The 19530-nt window shown below is 44.6% G+C and overlaps 1 protein-coding gene and 1 pseudogene across 12 annotated transcripts; both read left to right on the top strand.

Annotated features, from left to right (window-relative positions):
- Positions 1-4649: 4649 nt before the first annotated feature.
- LOC112897831 (oxygen-dependent coproporphyrinogen-III oxidase, chloroplastic-like) lies at positions 4650-7866 on the top strand. Of its 12 annotated transcripts, none has more exons than XR_003229774.1 (8): positions 4650-5092; positions 5346-5421; positions 5489-5616; positions 5775-5858; positions 6087-6174; positions 7041-7142; positions 7245-7343; positions 7598-7647. XR_003229774.1 is itself a non-coding variant. In XM_025966221.1 (8 exons), the coding sequence occupies exons 1-8, from the start codon at positions 4697-4699 to the stop codon at positions 7802-7804; spliced, it is 1203 nt and encodes a 400-aa protein (XP_025822006.1). In that variant the 5' UTR covers positions 4651-4696; the 3' UTR covers positions 7805-7866. The 12 variants fall into 12 exon arrangements, 5 of the variants coding, with proteins under 5 accessions (XP_025822006.1, XP_025822009.1, XP_025822008.1 ...); XR_003229770.1 differs by lacking the exon at positions 7598-7647 and adding an exon at positions 6340-6974 and having other exon boundaries at positions 4651-5092; positions 7083-7165; positions 7245-7302; XM_025966221.1 differs by having other exon boundaries at positions 4651-5092; positions 7041-7165; positions 7598-7866.
- Positions 7867-13785: 5919 nt separating this feature from the next.
- On the top strand, positions 13786-18546 carry LOC112898053 (annotated as a pseudogene).
- Positions 18547-19530: the final 984 nt, after the last annotated feature.

Raw genomic sequence — 19530 nt, 5'->3', positions numbered from 1 at the left:
CCGTTCCCATCATATTCCGGGTTATGGATCAGGGCCACCACAAGCGACTGTAGGACCATACGCACATCATGTGCGGGACGTACCTCTACAGCGTGACTGTATGACCGTACTCCCGTCCGCTGTACGGAACGTATTCCCACACGTCAGTGCGTGTGTGCAACAGAAACCAATATATCGAGTGGTGGGGATAAGTCCATTCACCGGGCAAATCAGGTAATAGGCTTACCGCATACCATATTTACGGCATGTGGCTAGTACTTTCAAACACTTGACCACAGCTACCACACACTGCGACCTTATCAACTTTTATCAATACAGACGGGGTCACCTTTCAAGTCATGATACTGCACATGACCCCGTCCATCAACCTTATAGTGATTGCAGAATAATAAACACTCAACTCCTATATCGCGCGAGTGACAAGAAATCACTCGACTTTTGCCAGTCCTATTAGTAGAGCATCTATTCGACAAGGACTCAGGTACAATACATAGGTTCCTAGGATTCATGTATCTAGGTTCCATTTCAACTCCTAGACTTAATGCATAATATAGATATAGAAGTATAAAACTGTATAAGTGTAGTAATTTAAAATACTGGGTTATGCATCGGGGCTTGTCTTCTTGAGCGGGGCTGGGGTCAGGGATGTCAAGGACTTCCGAACCTTGGTTCAGGGCTTTAGTTAAATTCTCGACGACGTTTACCGGATCTTCAGAAAACCTTTGCTCATGTTCCGGAACTAGTTCGTAGTCTCCGTCGTCGAGTGTTGTTGACTCTACATGATATGCAATGATTTGAATTAGGTGGTTCTTGAGTTAAGAATTTCATTTCACGATAAAGTTGCAATCTAACAATGAATAAACACAACTTCATAACATAAGAAATTTGAATTCAACTTTACTATTGGTATCTTAATTCAATTATCATAATCAATTAAATTAATTAAATTAGGCTAACAAGTTTGATTTTAGTTTTGAAATCCACCAAGGCTATGGACTTGAATTTTTGTGGGTAAGCTTACTTCTAGCAGATGAGCTTACTATGAATTTTTTATAATTTTCTGAAAATAGAAACTAAAGCATTTGAATTAAGTTCAAATTTCAAGTTTAAATTCAAACCCTAGACAAAACAGTGCCATAAATTCTTGAAAGATTTACTATGAGCTACTCAATTACAGAACATCATATGGTAAAAAGATCTAAGCATGAAAACCTTAGTAACATGCTTGAATAAATTTAAACCATTTCAAGCTTGATTTGCATAAGTTTAAATTAGTTCAAGCTATGGTCCAGTACTGCAAGTGAAATTTGTACACAAGTTCACTCGTACCCTAAACAGACTACATACTAAAAATCACAAGCAATAGAGTTAGCATGCAAAAGTTACACATAAGATAACCTTTTGCTAAACTTTAAAATAACTCAAAAAGCATTTGGTTTCAAACCAGACTTTAATAACCAAAATTGTAGAGCTAAACTTCTGGAGTACAAAAAAACTGGTTTGGCAATTTTTGAATTTTTATACAAATTCCTATAGATTTTCAAATTTGGCTGATTTGAAATAGGGGGTACTGATTTTCCACAGAAAGGCCCCAGGAAAGATTTAAATACTTGCAATTGGGTCCTTGGCCGGGTTTTACAGGGAAACTAATCAACGGCGATCGATTTACGGCGAGGGGGCTCACTGGCGGCGAGGGAAAAGTGGGGGAAAAGATTCAGGAGCTCACGGCGGTCACGGGGGTGGCCGGTGTTGAGGAAGGGAGTGGCTGAGGCGGCGAGTTGATGGCGAACAGAGGCGGGCGGCGGGGCTCCGAGGGACGGCGATGGCGTTCCGGTGGCCGGAGTGCCGGAGTGCGGCGGGGAAGTAGCTAGAAAGCTTCCTCGGGGTGATGTGGTGCTGGTGGTGTTCTTGGCTGGGGCTGAGAGGGGGTGGAGCGTCGGAACGACGGCGAGACCGAGCGGCGGTGGAGCTTGAGCTCATCGGCGCGGTGGTCCGGCTGCTCTAGCACGGGAGAGTGAAATTGGGTGGGTCTGTGAGCATCAGTGGGTGGCGGCGGTGCTACTGGAGCACTGGATCAAGGGTGGGAGGCGGCAAAGGCAGCTGACGACGGCGAGCTGAGGCAGTGGCGGAGCTCCGGCGAGAGTACTCGAGCGGAGGAAGGAAAGAGAGGTAATGCGATGCGGTGGAACGAGTAAAAGAAGTCGAGAGGGACTCCTGGGCAAGCTTTAAGACCAGAGGAGGCACGGCGTGCGCGAAGTAGCTGCTGGCAAGCGCGGCGGCGTGCGTGACGGCTCGGGCGACGGCGGCGCGACGTGGAGGGGCAGGGAGAGGGCCAGCAGAGGCCGGGAAGCGGTGGATGCGGTGCTGGAGGGGCACGTGGCGCGGAGAAGAGTGGCGTGGGGTAGCTGGAGCTCGGGAAAACGGCCGGCGAGGGCGGCGGGGTCACGGGCGCGAGGCAGAGCAGGGGGAGGGGCTGGAAGTTGAAGATAAGGACTGATCTGCGATTTTCTAAAAAATACAGGGACTCCACTGTAAAGCCAAAACAACTTTCAAACCATAGCTCAAATGAAAATGTGCCTAAAAGCAAAAGTGTAGAGCTTAGCAAGATCTACAACTTTGCGTTAAGGTTCAATTTTAAAATAGTTAAGAATTTGAATCTAATTTAAAACTTGGTAAAATTTTAAACTTCAGAGAAATCCTATTTAAATTCTACACTCCAATTGAATCCTTAGGGTAGTTTCACTTCTCACCAAGGTTTAAAAGTAAGTACTTATTTCTTGCAAAATAACCCTTTACACATTTTGATTTTACCTACCATTCTCACCTATTTTGCCCCAAAGAACCTAAATTTTCTGGAATTAAAAAATACCCTTTTGCCTTTACATTAAAGTTTTTAACACACATACTCAAGATCAAACATACACACTTTATACTAGAATCTAGTGTGTTTTAATTCTAAGTACCTGAATGTCACATTCATGCAACGGTGGCGGCGGCGGACGCGGCCGGTGAGCGAGTAGGGGGAAAAAGAGAAGCGGAAGGGAAAAATGGAAGATGAGAACGGGTTCGGGATTCGAACCGCAGCGCGATCGGGTGCGAGAAGGGTGCCCATGCAAAAGCTGCGGCGGGCGTTTTTCTGCAAATTTTACCATGAGTTCCGAATTTTCTCTTCTTCGTGTTGAAATATTTTTGATTAAGGGATCTATACGAGCGTATTTACTGTGCATGGAGAGGCTACCTGGACTGCGGGTTGATTTCGTTAAAGTGGGAGGGCCTTTTTTAAAATTTTCACGCGCCTGCTTGCCTGCCTACGGACGGACGGATCGGCGCGATCCAACGGACGCGACTAGGGCGACGTAGCAGCCCTCCCTGAGCGAGAATTCGCGCAGGAATAGAGGTTGCGATTCAGGAGGCTCTAGACTAATGATGTCATTAGCTGATCATGGGCTTGTCTCCAGGATTTAGGAGCCTCCAGGCTCGGTGGAAAGTTTTTGCATCGGCCCGAACAGGCCCAATACCGAATGCAGCCGGCCGAACAACCGGCTCCGCTCCACGGGCCAAGCCAGGCCAGACCCAAAACAGAGCGACCAAACATGTATTCTTCCTCCTCTCACCTCGCGCCTGCAACTTCCAACCACGCTGCAGCTTCAAGCCGCATCGTCGTCACCACCAACCAGTTTAAACAACCTTGACGTCCCCGCCGCCTTCACTGTCGCTCCGGCGACTCTAGAGTCGGCGTCTCCGCGTCTACCAAAACCCCCCAAGCCTGAACCCCAAACCTGGCCATAGCTCATCACATTCATCACAGGCGTTGGCAAGCCTCAGCTCCCTCTCTCCCTCTCTCTCTCTGATTTTTGCCTCAATTTTTCTTTTGAAAAATGGAAATCTTAATTTAGTGGTTGACTGCCGTGAATATTAACATTTGCACCCAATGCAACTGAAGGATACAATAAGCACTCGGATCAAAGCTAACTTGTGACTAATAGCCTAATTCACAAAACTGGTTGGCTTTTGAGCATCGATCTCGAAGGCCATAGTGGATGGAATGAATTCAAAGAAATGAGTGTTCCAGGTGAGCGAAATACTCAATGACATTTTGCATTCTCTAGATATTCAGAATACAAGTTAATTTATAGTGGTTTTGTTAATCAACAGTGCGCGTACGAGAAAAGATAAAACTTGATAAATATATATTACTCTACTTTACAATTAAGGATGCAGATAAAATGATATCTAATCCTCAATTAATATTTTCTTAGGTGAACATGTATATGGCTATACATGGGCACTTAAGGAAACATAATAAAGTAAGCTACTCCTTCCGATCCAAATTGTAGATTGTTTTAGCAAAGATATATAAATTTTATTATATATGTAGATATAATATATATCTAGATGTATAGCAAAATCTATGAATCTAAATTTGCTAAAATAAAACGATCTTGGAGCGAATGGAGTAATTGTTTATTAGGCAAGAGTATAGAGAAAAAGTATGGTGAAGATTGTAAAAAATAAGTAAAACAATAAGTATTCTGTATATTTTCCTTCATCGTCTCTTGCAAATTAATGTTTTTGTTCAGATATTTTTAAGCAGGCTTTGCGCTAAGAATAATGCTCCGACTGATTTAATGTATATCAGCAGACATAATTTCTCGATTAATTGTGGAATAGATAACTCTCGCTAACTTCCGCTCTCATGGAGAGGGAGACGCCGGAGCTCGTGGCGCCGGCGACCTTCCTCCGCGGGGAGGAGGGGGCGTCCCCGGAGTCGGTGCGCGCGCGGTTCGAGCGCATGATCCGGCGCATGCAGGCGGAGGTCTGCGCGGAGCTAGAGGCGGTCGAGGGCGGCGCAAGCGACGGCGGCGGAGCCGCGCTGTTTCGGGAGGATGCTTGGACGCGCCCCGGCGGCGGTGGCGGAATAAGCCGCGTGCTCCAGGGCGGCCGCGTGTTCGAGAAGGCCGCGGTGAACGTCTCCGTGGTCTACGGGGTCATGCCTCCTGAGGCGTACCGCGCGGCGAGGCCTGAAGCCGCGGCGGCGGCTGGAGGGGAGAAGGCCGGGCCGGTGCCCTTCTTCGCGGCCGGCGTCAGCTCGGTGAGTGCGATTCCTCTCGCCGCGCACAGCCCACTAACCAATGGCGTGTTCAAATTCAGATTTTGCATCGTTCAGAAATTTGATATGTTACTCGCTTATCTACGAAAAGTTCAGAAATTCAGTACAAGCAGCGCATCCAAGTTGAGCAAAATTCATTCTTTGAAAAAAATGAAGGAAAATATGCGCAGCTCTCGTCCCAGTTTTTAGTCAAGCATTGTTTTTGTTTTGATAAGGTTCTTCTTCTGTTCGTCAGGTCATTCATCCAGTGAACCCATTTGCTCCAACAATGCATTTCAACTACCGGTATTTCGAAACAGAGGCACCTAAAGGTAATAATGGTGCTGACAGCAGAAATAAACTGAATTGTTTTATTTCTTGAACTTTCGACAACTTCAGATATCGTGGAGGATGATGCACCATTCTCTGCAGATGCACCTGGTGCACCTAGGCAGTGGTGGTTTGGAGGTGGTACTGACCTGACGCCTTCGTATATCATTGAAGAGGATATCAAGCACTTCCATTCCGTATGTCAATGCCTCCTCCATTTGTTGAACATAAATTTAGATCCAGTTATGCTATGTTTTTATTTTGGCCAAAAGCATCAAGGCTGTTGTGTTTGACATTTGTTTACTTGCTATGTATTTGGTGCGCAACTCATTTGTGCTCTACTGGACCCTTTCAGGTTCAGAAACAAACGTGTGATAAATTTGATCCTAGCTTTTATCCTAGATTCAAAAAATGGTGTGATGATTACTTTTATATCAAGGTCAGTTTGTTCAGCTTTTCATTTGATGTTACCGAATATTGTAATTTTTTAAGTGTCAATTTTCTTTTTTGTCACTGACACATGGGCAAATCTCATGGTTGAATTGATCCAGACATCTAAAAAATGCTATATGTTCTTCTTCTTATTCAGTTTATGCACTAGATAGTTATCATGCTTGTCTGGTCACCAGAAGAAGTCATGGAGATGATTATTTGTGTTTGACTGCAGCATCGTGGTGAACGGCGTGGGGTGGGTGGAATATTTTTTGACGATCTTAGTGACTATGATCAGAAAACTCTCCTTCAATTTGCTACAGGTATCATATCATCTCTTGTAGTCTTTTCGGTTAAAGTGAGTCTGGATATAAATTCGCCACATGTTTTCATGGTGTTGAGAATCAGCCCCCAAAGGGGAAGACTATAAATGTGTTACATATTGCAGAAATGACCCTATGCTAGATAGTAATGGCACTAGTATGCAGATACGTCTAAGGACCCCTTTGGCAGGGCTCCACGAGCGGCTCCAAAACCGGCTCCAGCCGGAGCCCTGTCAAACACGGTGCTTCGCCATCGGCTCCAGCTCCAAAGTCCTAGAGCCCCGGAAAAGACGCTCTTTGGAGCACTTTGGGGAGGCGGAGCCAGAAAACGTGGCTCCGTCCGGCTCCGCCTCACCCTTTGCCAACCCTGCCCCCGGGTGCCCGTGGCAGCGCAGCAGCGAGAGGAGGGCGGAGGACAGCCAACGGCGTGGACGACGGCTCCCGCGACAGTAGATGGAGGAGGCGGGCGGAGGTGCCTGCGGCGGCCGGCGGCGGGAGGGAGGGCGAGGAGCGCGCGGCCGGCCGCCACCGGCCGGAGTGCGAGGGAGGCTGCGGGAGTGGTGTGGGCAGCGAGGGGGAATGGGAGAAGGAGAGAGAACGTGAGAAAAATAAGAAGAGAAAATAGAAAAACAAGGGTAATTTGGACATTTCATCCTTTTAGACAATATGAAGAAGCCATTTGCCAAATGTTTTTTTCAAAATGGCTTCAGCTCCACCGGAGAAGCTGCTCCACTAGAGGAGCCGGAGGTGGAGCCGTTTTTGGAGAAGCAGGAGCCCTACCAAACAGGCCCTAACTCATGGTAAACCATCTTGTAACTGCTGACTAAAATTGTGCCTGTTGAGGTGCTTTCTTTCCATCTCTGCAGAGTGCGCAGATTCAGTTCTACCTGCATATATACCCATTATAGAACGCCGCAAAGACATTCCATTTACTGAGGAGCACAAGGCATGGCAGCAGCTACGGAGAGGTCGCTATGTGGAATTTAACCTCGTTAGTGCCTTTACATGCAGATAATTATTTCTTAGTGGTGTCAGCTCTACTCTGGCCCTTACACTTGCTTCTTATGAAGGTTTATGATCGGGGAACCACATTTGGCCTCAAGACTGGAGGACGGATTGAGAGTATCCTTGTTTCTCTTCCTCTTACCGCACGGTGGGAGTATGATCATGTAAACTGAGAAGCTCTCTTACTTATCTTATGCAAGTCTAACGTTATTAAGATGTCTGGTTCTTCCTGTTCTAAAGCACTAGAGTGTCCAAATATATAATTTTTAAATAGTATGGAAAACACATTTAGGATTTAGTATCTGGTTGGCTGTGTTATTGTGAATCATTTGAATTGGGGAAGTTTCTCTTGTTTCACCATTTGCATTATTGCACCTTAAATTTGACCAAGTTTTCTAATATACCATTTGTTTTGTAGAAACCAGAAGTAGGGAGTGAAGAATGGAAACTTCTTGACACATGCATAAATCCTAAGGAATGGATCAGACTTGTTCAAAAGTTCTTGCTCTTTCAGTACCTTACTATTAAAATGTCACTTTGGTCTTTGTATGGTTCATGGGCACATTGTTTACATGTAAGGCGGAATGCCATTTTCTTTTTCCTTTTTTGCCTTGTGGCAATGTAACTGATCCGATTATATCTCTCTAATACAAAAGCACGAAACTCCTGTGTTTTTTGAGGAAAAAATGAATGAAAAGCCTAAGTTGTCAAAAGGATTAAAAACAAGGACAGAAAATTATGTCTTTCTGGACTTCTGAGAGAAAAGGAAACTTACGCTCATATTACCATTCTTCTTGCTCACGGTAAGTATAATACTATAATGGCAGGATTATTGATTAGAACCAAGCTTCTTGTTCAATTTTTTGGTAGACGTAATTCTTCTGCACACTCGGCAAAGTGGTTACTATTACCTTTTTCATCTGGATCGATATTTTCTCATAAGCCGCAGGTACATAAAATGCTTGGATCAAAGTTATGGATCCCTTTTTTTTTTGTTAGAAGTGATTCTTTCTTGTACATGCAAAATTTGAGATTGTTCGGATTTCTATTTATTTTTTGCCATCTATTCGGTAACTCTTATTTAATGGCAGGGAGCAGTAGATAGTTTCCACAGTCCTAGTCATAAAAGTAACATTTGAGGTTGTGTTCAGTAAAATTATGGTAATTGTTATCGTTCTATAGTACTCGGAGATAGTTAAGTAAATTTGAGAAGTAACATTTCGTTTTAGTATGTGCATAAGAGATAGTTTAGAAGATATTATTTTTTGAGAAGTAACTTTCCCGTCACTCTCCCACCTGTCCTAGCGGGCCACGTACAAGCAACAAATTCAAAAAATATATTTTACTCGCAGCACCCGGTGCAAAATCGAGCACCACTGCTAGGGCGTGCTTCCCAGCACCCTTGCGTCCAGCGTGAAGCACCGTGAGAATCTTACTCTCTTTCCTCGTAGCACCCTCAAAAAATCAACGTTGGAGCTGCTCTAAGAGTAATTAGTTTTCGCATCTAGGAAAGATCGTTTGCACAACTTGGTAATTAGTTTTCTTTTATAACTTTACACCACTAGAATTTACAAAAATTAAAGTAGAATACTACATTTAAATTTACAAGGTGTGTTTTGTTTCATTAGTGTAACAGTCCAAAATTATTAAGCATGACAGGGAGCATATATGCGCATCATCTTTAGAATCTCTGAAAATTTTGAGCTTTATTTCAATGTTTTGGACTTGTTTTTTTTTTGCCATGTGGCTTGAGAAGGAACTTGGATTCTCACCATAGTACCTATGTCAGGAGTTAATTTATGAACACACTACCTTTCAAAACATAGTTTGGGTGACTTTTGTCGGATTTTGAAACCTTCTCGATGTAGCCCAAAATTCAAATGTAACATTTCAGGAAGAATTTGATTTCAAATATACAGAAAAGGCAGGTCTAAGCAAAAAATGGATCACCCTTTATTTATATCATTTACTTAAAGAGTTACAAAATTTTTAGAGATCTCTAACTAGTTCGTTTGGATCCAGCAAAGAGAAAGATAGCTGTGCAGGTTCTGCATAGGGTGATCTTTTGCTCGGCTGAACTGAACCGTGTCACTTCCTGTCAAACCCCACACAAACCTCAAGAGAGACGCCAAACAAACCAGCGCTCCCTCCCCTCCCGTTCCTTCTCTCCCTCTTTCCCTCCTTTCCCTACTCACCTTCACCTATGCCGCTCCGCCTGCCTCACCCAAGCAGCGCGTCGCCGGAGCTGCCGCCGCCGGCGAGTTCCATCACGGCCACCACGGTACCTCTCCACGATAAACCAGGCCACAAGCTCAGCACCCAGTTCCCCTTCTTCCTCAACTCCGGTCAACAACCTCGTCGCCAATCTCCTCCACCGCCGCCGCTCTGCCCCAACCTGCGGCTCCCCGTTTTGACTTCCCCCGCATTTGGTGAGTCCTTCTTGCAGTTTCCTTTCGTCTCCACTGCCTTTTGGCATGGTCTAATGACTGCTATGGCACCAACATGCTTTGATGTTGCATGTCACCCAAATCCCAGTGCATGTTGGAGTTTCGTGGTAAAACGGAACCCCATCACTCGTAGATGCAATGGCGAATCCAGTAGGCAAGTGAAGAGTGGCTTATCTTCCTTCTCTTCTTCTTCCCCTTCTCTTCTTCTTCCTCCCTCCTTCTTCATTCTTTATTCCTGAAAATAGAGGGGGCTCAGAAGGTACCCATTGATTTTGGGAGATAGGGGGGCTCGATCCCCCTAGGCCCCTTTAGATCCACCCCTATTCATCCCTGTGTAGATGCTCTAGGAACAAATCCCATTGCAAACCATTGCCAGAATCGCCGGCAATGGCATCGTGGGAACTTTTCGAGTTATTTATAGTTATGCAATTGCTTAAATTCTGAACAGAATAGTCAAGTATTTTTGATGTTCCTGAGGAGTACATCAAAAAGCTCAAATCATATATGACGAAGACCGTGCTCCGAAGTGCACTGAATGTTTTGTTTTAAGGACACTTGACCTTACCCATTCGTTTTGAGCCATGTCTAGGTAGAATCGGCAAGATTGAACCGAGGCCCGCCCGGGCACCGCCGGGGGACAACCAGACCAACCAGTAAGCTTTCTTTCCGAAGTTTCCTCCCAGGGGTACTCCCCCTCCGGCGGTCATCACCAAAACCTAACGAGAGATCTCTCTCTTACTCCCTTTTTTAGAATGGATCACCGCCTTTGTTCTATACGGAGCGAATTGTCGCTATGATAGGAGAATTTGTAGTGGCTCATTCTTCCTCCGGGGAGCCTTCTGTGAATCAGCTGGCGCCTTCATTCCATCCTATTGAGCGGGAGGCATCGATGGAACAATACGTTTTCTTGCTGAAAAAGAAGCTACAAAAAACTTCTCTACTTGATACTTTATCAACTACTACTTGAAACTTATGTATTAGTATGATTAGATTGTTTCAATCTTTTTTTTACATCTCATGCTTCATGTGCACTATCTACATAGCACTATTATTATTATTATTATTATTATTATTATTATTATTATTATTATTATTATTATTATTATAGAGATAAAAACACAAAGCAGAGAGTTTGAGCCTAAGCCAGATCCTGTCATTGATGAACCTCCAATTGAGCACCAAGGCAGGCTCTTAAGCATATCCCTGAATGTGTTAATTATATCTAAGTAACATATACTGCATTGTCAGCCTTACTTAATTTTAGAATAGTACCAACTAGTTGAGTAACGAATAACTGCTTAGCCATGCTTAGACTCTATTTGGTAGGGCTTCTCTACCGGCTTCTCCGATAGCTTTCGATGAAGCACTACTAAATGGGTGAAAAGAAAACAGCTCCACACAAGAAGCCCCTACGAAACGGCTTACACTAAAATGGAGGAGCTGAAAGAAATACCTTCACCGGCTTCTCCTCTCTCCCCAAGTATTAATTGACTATAAAATTACCTAATTTGCCACTGAGGAGCTGACAAACATTTTGGGAAATGGCTTCAGCTCCATTAAAAAAGTTGTTCACCATTGAAGCCGAAGCCGAAGCCAAAGCCGAAGCAATTTTAGAAGAAGAGTCCTACCAAACAAGCCCTTAATATCGGTAGAACTCTTGACAAAGATATCACCACTCGCAAATCATAGGGTGCTTGTTTATTTACAATTGAGTGAGCAACACTAAACTAAATGATGAAATTCTTCAAAAAATAAATAAATGATGAATCAAGTCGGAAGTGCTATTGTTGCCCATGAGCACCTAGTCCTTGTTAGCACCATGGCCAGGGTGGATCACGCGCAACTTTGTATGCCAGCAGACAGTGACAGAGGGGAACGCTACCAGGGTGAATGGTATAACACTCTTGTTTCCTGCATGTAAGCTAAAACCAATAATGTTTTAAAACTTATGGGCGAAATGATGCAATTTTTCACCAAATGCTAATCTTTAAATTTGGAAACCGTGCATCAAGGACATTATCGCTTCTATGTTTTGAGTTGCATGCTAATTTGAGCATCTTCTTTCCTCTGAAGAAAAGATCTAAAAACATGAAATCCACTTTCGGCCGGATTCCTTTATACAATTTAGCCCGGCCCACTATTCTTTTTCTTTTTCTTTACTAGCAAAAGGTAGGTTGGGTTCCCCTCCTACCTTGTGGCCCGGCCCGGCCCGCTACGCCACCGTCTTCCTCCTCTGTCCGCTTCTGCCTGTCGCCGAGCGCCGCGCAAGCTCGGTCGCTGACAGACAGGTGCAGGCACGCAGCTCATCTCACCGTCGCGGTAAATACGCCACCTCATCCTCACCGCCTTCCCTCCCGGCATTATTAAATTATCCGGCTCGTCCTCGAACGGATGAGCTAGCCTCCTGCCCCTGAACAAACCAAGCCTAAGTCGTTGACTGAGAGTGGGACATTGCCCCACATTTCGTATTCGATCTTTATTGATTACAGATATTCGTGTCCATATTTGTTTTTATAATGCATGTATCCGATTCTATATCATCATTTTTTTCCTCAATTCAAATTCGTTTATGAAATAAGTGTAGATATCTGATATTATCTATACTCATATAAAATAAAGAGATAAGTTTAGTTTATACCCTTAAATTATAATAAAAATTTTATTTTTAACCTTTAACTACAAAATTGGATAAAGAATATTCTTATGTAGAAACCGGATAAGTTGGTGGTTTTATATTTTTTTAAAGAATAAAAATTATAAAAATCAAAACGGATTTATCTTAAATCAGAAAACATGAAACCAGCACCAAAGTTTTTCAAAAATATAATCTATCTCTTGTTGCTATATTTGTATCTTATTTAATAAAAAATAATAGGTATAACTACAAGCGAATAAATACTAGGAACATAAAAAATAGCATCCGAATAACTAAAACTAAGGATTCAAATGGGTATCCAATAGTGGTTTTTAGATCAGCTAATTAATTATGATGGTATACCACTCTTCATTTTTCTTCCCAAATTATTTAGGCAGAATGCCATTCTAATTCATTTTATCAATATTTTAGGTCGATCCAATAATTTAAAATATATAATTTGTATCCCTAATCAAAACAAGCAGAGTGTGGTTACATCTTTAGAAAAACACTGGCACCATTTTTATATCCTTTTATTTAAAATTAGTTACTTATGATTGTTTTAGTTTAAATTTGTATATTTTTAATTTTCGCAAATAGAATACCACGTTTGAAACCACCTAAACGGATAAGTTTATCTGGTTTTAACAGCTGGACGACCTCCATTATCCGATTTTATAGTTAAAAGTTGAAAATTAGACTTTTGTTATAGTTTAAGAGTGTAAATTAGATTTTTCTCTAAAATAAAGCATCATTCCAAACCACGCTATAAATATATTACTTTGATTTAAAATTATTTTTAAACACTTTATCGTATTTATTTATTGGTATAATTTTTCCCATATTTTATTTATGTGTTTATTAAAATATTTTATTTTCTTATTTTTGATATATTTAATTATTGAAATATTTTATTTTTGAAGAATTTCGTCAAAGAGATTCTTAAAAAATAATGAGCGGCGGCCGATAATGAGCGTCGGCTCGTCAAAGAGTATGTGGTTGGGAGGATTGTTTCCCGGTATTAATAGAGCTCAATCTGCGCGATTGTAACCATTGTGCAATTGTAAATAGCACTATGGCCATCTGACACACTGGCCAACTTAAGATCAAATTGAATGTAAACATTGAGCTTGCCCTTAAAGAGAGAAGATACGCGTAGGTGACAGGGAAGGCATCCCAATCATAAATAGAGCTCAAAATCTGCACAACCGTGTGTTCTCTCCCTCCCGTGTTTCAAAACATCGAAAGCATGCTTCGCCGAGATTCTAGGCCGCCGCGTGTTCCTTGCCGGCATGCAAGCAGATGCATTGCACGGGGTGCCTCCAGGCTTGAACGAAACTAATCAGACGCTGATTGGTTTCAGGGTATCACAACGGAACACAATCGGATCTGTCGGACTATCCATGGAAACTACACGGCCGACATAGGACTATATAGACAGATCGTAAAGCAATCATCTTTGATTGATGGAAGGAAACAAAGCAATCATCTTTGATCGCCTGCTGGAATAGAGCGAGAGCGACGATGGCGACGGACAGTCACCTCCGTCGTGGCTCTCCCTCGCCACGCGAGCAGCACCACCGCAAACGCCGCCGGCCAGCTGATGATGATCGTGGGGAGGAACCGCGCTTCCCCGCCGCCGAGGGGTCGCCGAGGGAGCCGGTGGCGGCGGCCACGCAGGTGACGCTGCGCGGCTTCGACGACGGCCTCTCGGCGCGCGTCCTCGCCGACTGCCTGGAGGCCGCGGCGGGCACGGTCTTGCGCTGCCGGGTGAAGACCTCCGTGACGCCGCCCGGATCCTACCCCGACTTCCAGCTCCGGCTACCCCACGCCGCCGCCGCCGCGGCGTCCCGTGCCGCGACGTCGCCGCACGACGGCGCGGTGCCCGCGCACGCCTTCGTCCACTTCGCGCGCCCGGGGGCCGCGGACCGCGCCGCCAGGTCCGGACTCCAGCTCTGCGGCGGCGGCGGTAGGATGCATCCCTCCGACGTGATCAACAGCTCCCTCCGCGCGGCCCGCCGCCGCCGCCGCGGCGACACCAAGCCGATGCTCTTCCCGGACTCGCGCGTCGAGGCCGGCGACCTCGTGGCGCCCGACACCTTCCTCGCCGCCTGGCGCGGGGCGGACGACCCCGCCTGCATCTCCGCGCTCGACTTCGTGGTGGACCCGTCCGACGCTCGCTGCCGGCTGCTGTTCGCCCGCGACGCCGCGTTCGTCTCCCTGGCCGGCGCCGCGGTGCTGCTGTGCTGCGACGTCAAGTTGGAGTTCCCCGTCGCCGACATCGTGCAGGCCCTGGCGTTCATGGACGACGACTCGCTGCTGTTGCAGCTCTCGGCCGTTCCCCTGCTGTACTACCGCACGGCGGGGGACGACGTCCATGGCCCGGTGCCCTTCGACCTGATCGACGACGACGACGACCCGTGGATCCGGACCACCGACGTCACCCCCAGCGGCGCGATCGGCCGGTGCCGCGCGTACAGGGTGTCGTTCAGGACGCGATTCTGGCCAACGATGAAGGCCGCGTTGGAGTACATGAAGGGGCAGGGGGTGCTGGTCGAGATCCTTGACACGCGGTGGCGGGGCCTCACCGTCCGTGACGAGCCGGAGTTCGGGATGCCAATGCAGGACATGTTCTTCTCCGTTCAGCGTGCCGAGGGGCTAAGCTTCCCGGTGCTGTACTTGGTCAATGCGGTGGTGCACAGTGGGGTAGTGAATCAGCACCAGCTGACGGCCGGTTTCTTCGGTTTGCTGAGGAGAGAATGCGACGCTGTGAATGTCGCTGCACTGACAAAATTGTTGGGAGGAAAGTTTCAAGAGTTTGATGTGTGCCCGAGGCTAAAAAATGTGCAGGATTGGGCTGCCAGGAAACCCAAGCTTCTTCGTCTTCACAGCAGCAGAAAGGATGGTGCCGATTACAATGTCGAGATGCGGAGGCTGGTGATCACTCCCACCAGGGCATATTGTATGCCACCGCAACTGGAGCGCTCCAACCGCGTTATCCGGCATTACCATCATGTAGCAGACCGGTTCTTGAGGGTAACTTTTATGGATGAGGGTAAGCAGCGGCTCAACACCAGCGCAATGAACTTGTATGCGGCGCCGATAGTCAAGGACATGATGCCCAACTTGTTCCAGCAGAAGACAACAGTTTACAGGCGTGTCCAAACAATCTTGACGAAGGGTTTCCACATGTGTGGCAGGAAATACTCATTCCTTGCATTCTCACCGAACCAGCTTAGGAGCAGATCAGCTTGGTTCTTCGCAGAGGATGGAATCACGACGATCGCAAGCATTAGAGAGTGGATGGGACAGTTTCCAAGTAATAATATCGCAAAGCACGCTGCTCGAATGGGACAGTGCTTCACATCTACATATCCAACGGTGACGATACAACGGGATGAGATGGAGTTTCTTCAGGATGTTAATCATAATGAATACAACTTCTCTGATGGAATTGGCAAGATCACACCAAAACTGGCATTGGAAGTTGCGAAGAAGCTGCCGCTGACAGATAATTACGTCCCATCTGCGTTCCAAATTAGATTTGCAGGATTCAAGGGTGTTGTAGCTGTCTGGCCAGGAGAAAATGAAGAGACACGGTGTCTTTCCCTCAGGCCAAGCATGAAGAAGTTTGATTCTGATCACTATGTGTTTGAAGTGGTGTCCTGGACAAAGTTACAGCCAGCATTCTTGAACCGCCAGATTATAACATTGCTAAGCACCTTGGGTGTCCCAGATTCTATCTTTCGGCAAATGCAGAGTGAAATGCTTCATAATCTCGACAGGATTTTAAAGCACAGTGATGTTGCATATGAGGTTGTAAGAACATGTTGCCCTGAACATGGAAGTACCGCAGGGCTGATGCTGAGTGCTGGGTTTGCTCCTGCAAATGAACCACACCTGAGAGCAATGCTCTTGGCTATCCGGTCCTCGCTGATGCAGGGTCTTTTGGAGAAAGAAAGAATTTTTGTGCCCAAGGGAAGGTGGTTGGTGGGCTGTCTTGATGAATTTGGGATCCTTGAGCATGGACAATGTTTTATCCGGGCCTCAGCACCATCTGTGAACAAGCGTTTTGTGAGGCACAGCTCAATATTTTCCTCAGCAAGCAAAAGGGCAGAGACCATTGTTGGTACAGTTGTGATCGCAAAGAACCCATGTCTTCATCCAGGGGATGTCCGTATCCTTGAAGCAGTGGATGTTCCGGAATTGCATCACCTTGTTGATTGCTTGGTCTTCCCTAAGAAAGGTGTGAGGCCACACCCCAATGAAGCATCTGGGAGTGATCTTGATGGGGATATCTTCTTTGTGACTTGGGATGAAAGACTTGTACCTCCGGGGAAAAGGAGCAGGTCCCCTATGGACTACTCCCCAGCTGAAGCGATACAGCTACCTCGCGAAGTACTTCCACATGTAAGTTCAACTATTCTTGCCATCTGTTTAATTATTATCTCTCAATCCCAGAATATTCAATCTTTATAATTTTTGCTACTCATAGTATTAAATATTTTACTTAGGACAAATCTAAACATAGCTATATTCAATGTAAGCTAAAAATCATCTCAGATAGGCCATCTGTTTAAACCCATATTAGTCTCATCTTCTAAGATATTCCCAGATAAAAATTACCATATGGTTTAAAAAAGAGGATAACCTATATTAACCTAGACGGTTCCAAACTAATACCTTTGATGGTTCCAGACAAGAACCTTTGATGTCCAGATACTAATTTCTGAAAATCATATCCCAAATGTTTTGGAATCGAACTGTCTGAGATACTAGTTATTTCAAATGATTTTTTGACCATCTAAGGTAATTAGCCTTTATTTCTAGTGGCTCGAAAACCATATGCAATGGGATTTTTGAACTGTCTGAATTAACCCTTTCACTAATGGTATATATTAACTTTGTACAACTAGTGGCTGAAGGTTAGAGCAAATTCTGAGAAGTAGCACTCAGAAAGGGTAAAGTGCTGAGCTGGTCTTCAGTTTAGTTTGAAATTAAGTTGATGCTTGGAGATAAAGTACATGATTGTGACCAGTTTTTTGCTTAGCAAATGCGTGGTATATATGCCAGCTTTTTCCTTCAGTTTGGTCCATGCAACCTTTGTCAGCTGCCAGGTTTCTCTTTTTATATTATTTGCTAAAATGAAAGTATACTACTCGTTTTGACCTTATGTTTTTGGCTTATTAATTAGATTAATTCTGGGTATGAATAACTTCAAGTCCATTACAGAGTAGCTTTCTGTTCATTTTGAACGTTTGCATAACTTTGAATGCTTATATAAGGTCCAGTTGATTAGATGCATATAAGAACATAGAAAAACTATTTGAGCTGGTTTCTTCATATCGCTTCTTTGATTGGTGCAAAACTATTTGTTGTCGCTAAACATGTCATTAACAATACCTTCTGTTCCAACAGGATATCATTGATTTCTACTTGGAGAACATGGTAAGTGACAACCTCGGTCGGATAAGCAACGCTCATGTTGTTCATGCTGACCGTAGCAAGTACGGAGCGATGGATGAGAAGTGCATTCAGTTGGCCGAACTAGCAGCCATCGCTGTGGATTCCCTTAAGACCGGGAAAATTGTAACAATGCCAACTTACCTACGACCAACAGAATATCCTGACTTCATGAGGAAGGAAGATGCCATCTCCTATAAATCAGAAAAGATCCTTGGAGAGCTTTATCGGTCAATTAAAGCAGCATATGGATATGATTTAGTTTCACACGGTACCAACACTTTAGATGATCTTGTTTATGACATGGATCTAGAAGTTCCAGGGGCATCAGATTTCCTCGAGGATGCTTGGCAGTGCAAGTGCTCGTATGAAGCACGGTTGAACGCGCTACTCAATCAATATGGCATGCGCACTGAAGCAGAGCTTGTGACAGGGGAGGCATGGTCGCTTACAGGAGACAATAAGAAACAGCACTACGAGACACAAGAGAGGCTTAACTACTCATATTTCCAACTCCACCGGGAGTACCGAAGTATCTTTGAAGGCAATGCTGAGATATCCGTAGAGGAGAAAAATCTAGCGTATGAGACTAAAGCATCCGCATGGTACTAGGTAACAAATCATCCCTACTGGATCCAACGATCAAAGGAAATGCCTCCAAGACTCAGCTTTCCGAGGATTGCTGTAGATTACTTGGCACGCATCAAGACGAGAAGGATTGCAAAAAAGTTTCGACTAATGAGCCCTGCATTATATAATAAAAGAAGCTTTATTGTTAGGCAATTACATCAAGGTGGTACAATCACTCTAACCATTAGTTAGTGGATCCAAAGAGGCCCTAACTCAAGTAATCAACAAAAGTGAAGTGAAGAGATCCTTCTTGGTGTATGTTTCACTTCGGCATCTAGTGAGCCTATTTATATATAGGTGGAGCACAATAGGGGATACATGTAGCCATAGGGTGACTGTGGTTATATGGTGGACAAGGGTTGGTCGACCCTCCTATCCACCGCCTCAGCCTTCGACTGCCTTAGATCTTCTATGCACGTCGGTTGTACTTGTCTCGAGGTAGATGCATGTTCGTGGGAGCAAAGGTAGGGTCGACCGACCCTATCGGATTCGGTCGACTCCGAACCTCTTCTTTTATGCGTTTGATCTTCCGTGATTTGGTCGTGGACCTTGTGTGATATCTTAGAGCTAGTTTGATCTGTAAGTTCGATCTTATCAGGGGATTTGATGAACCCATGGATCCAAGTAATATATACATGGAACCTCGGAACAAATCGACATCAATCCCTCGGTCCTGAGTACTCCTAGGTATGTATTCCTGCATGTGACTGATGACGAGCTAGAGTTGGACTAAGCCGAGCCTAGCCAGGATCCAAGTTTTGGTCCAGTTGCTCATGTACTTGAATAAACACCAAAGCCCATGGAATTTTAATATGTAAAAAGTAAAATATGTAAGGAATTTAGTATATTCTCCATTTGTTTTCAAGAAAACAGTGTTTAACTATCGAGATAACGAGGAATTACAAAAGAATTTTTTCAACAAAAATGTGAATTAGGAAGAGTTGGTCGACGGAATATGAATTGGAAGAAGGAGAATTCAAACTAGGCAAAAGACCTAAAATAGTTAAATAAAGATAAAACAACTTTCTTATTAGCAAGTAGTAAACCATAGTTCTCATCCTAGAAAACCATATGTATCATCGATTTAGAGCTCCCAACTACAAAACTCTTTTCTAGAGCGAGTCAACAACTCGTGGATCCATGTTTTGGATGAAGATGGGTTGTCAAAAAAGATAG

This window comes from Panicum hallii, chromosome 6 (genome assembly GCF_002211085.1).
Source record: "Panicum hallii strain FIL2 chromosome 6, PHallii_v3.1, whole genome shotgun sequence".
Taxonomy (NCBI): Eukaryota; Viridiplantae; Streptophyta; class Magnoliopsida; order Poales; family Poaceae; genus Panicum; species Panicum hallii.
Note: the sequence above shows the minus strand (reverse complement) of the source record. Positions and strands in the feature narration are given on the sequence as shown.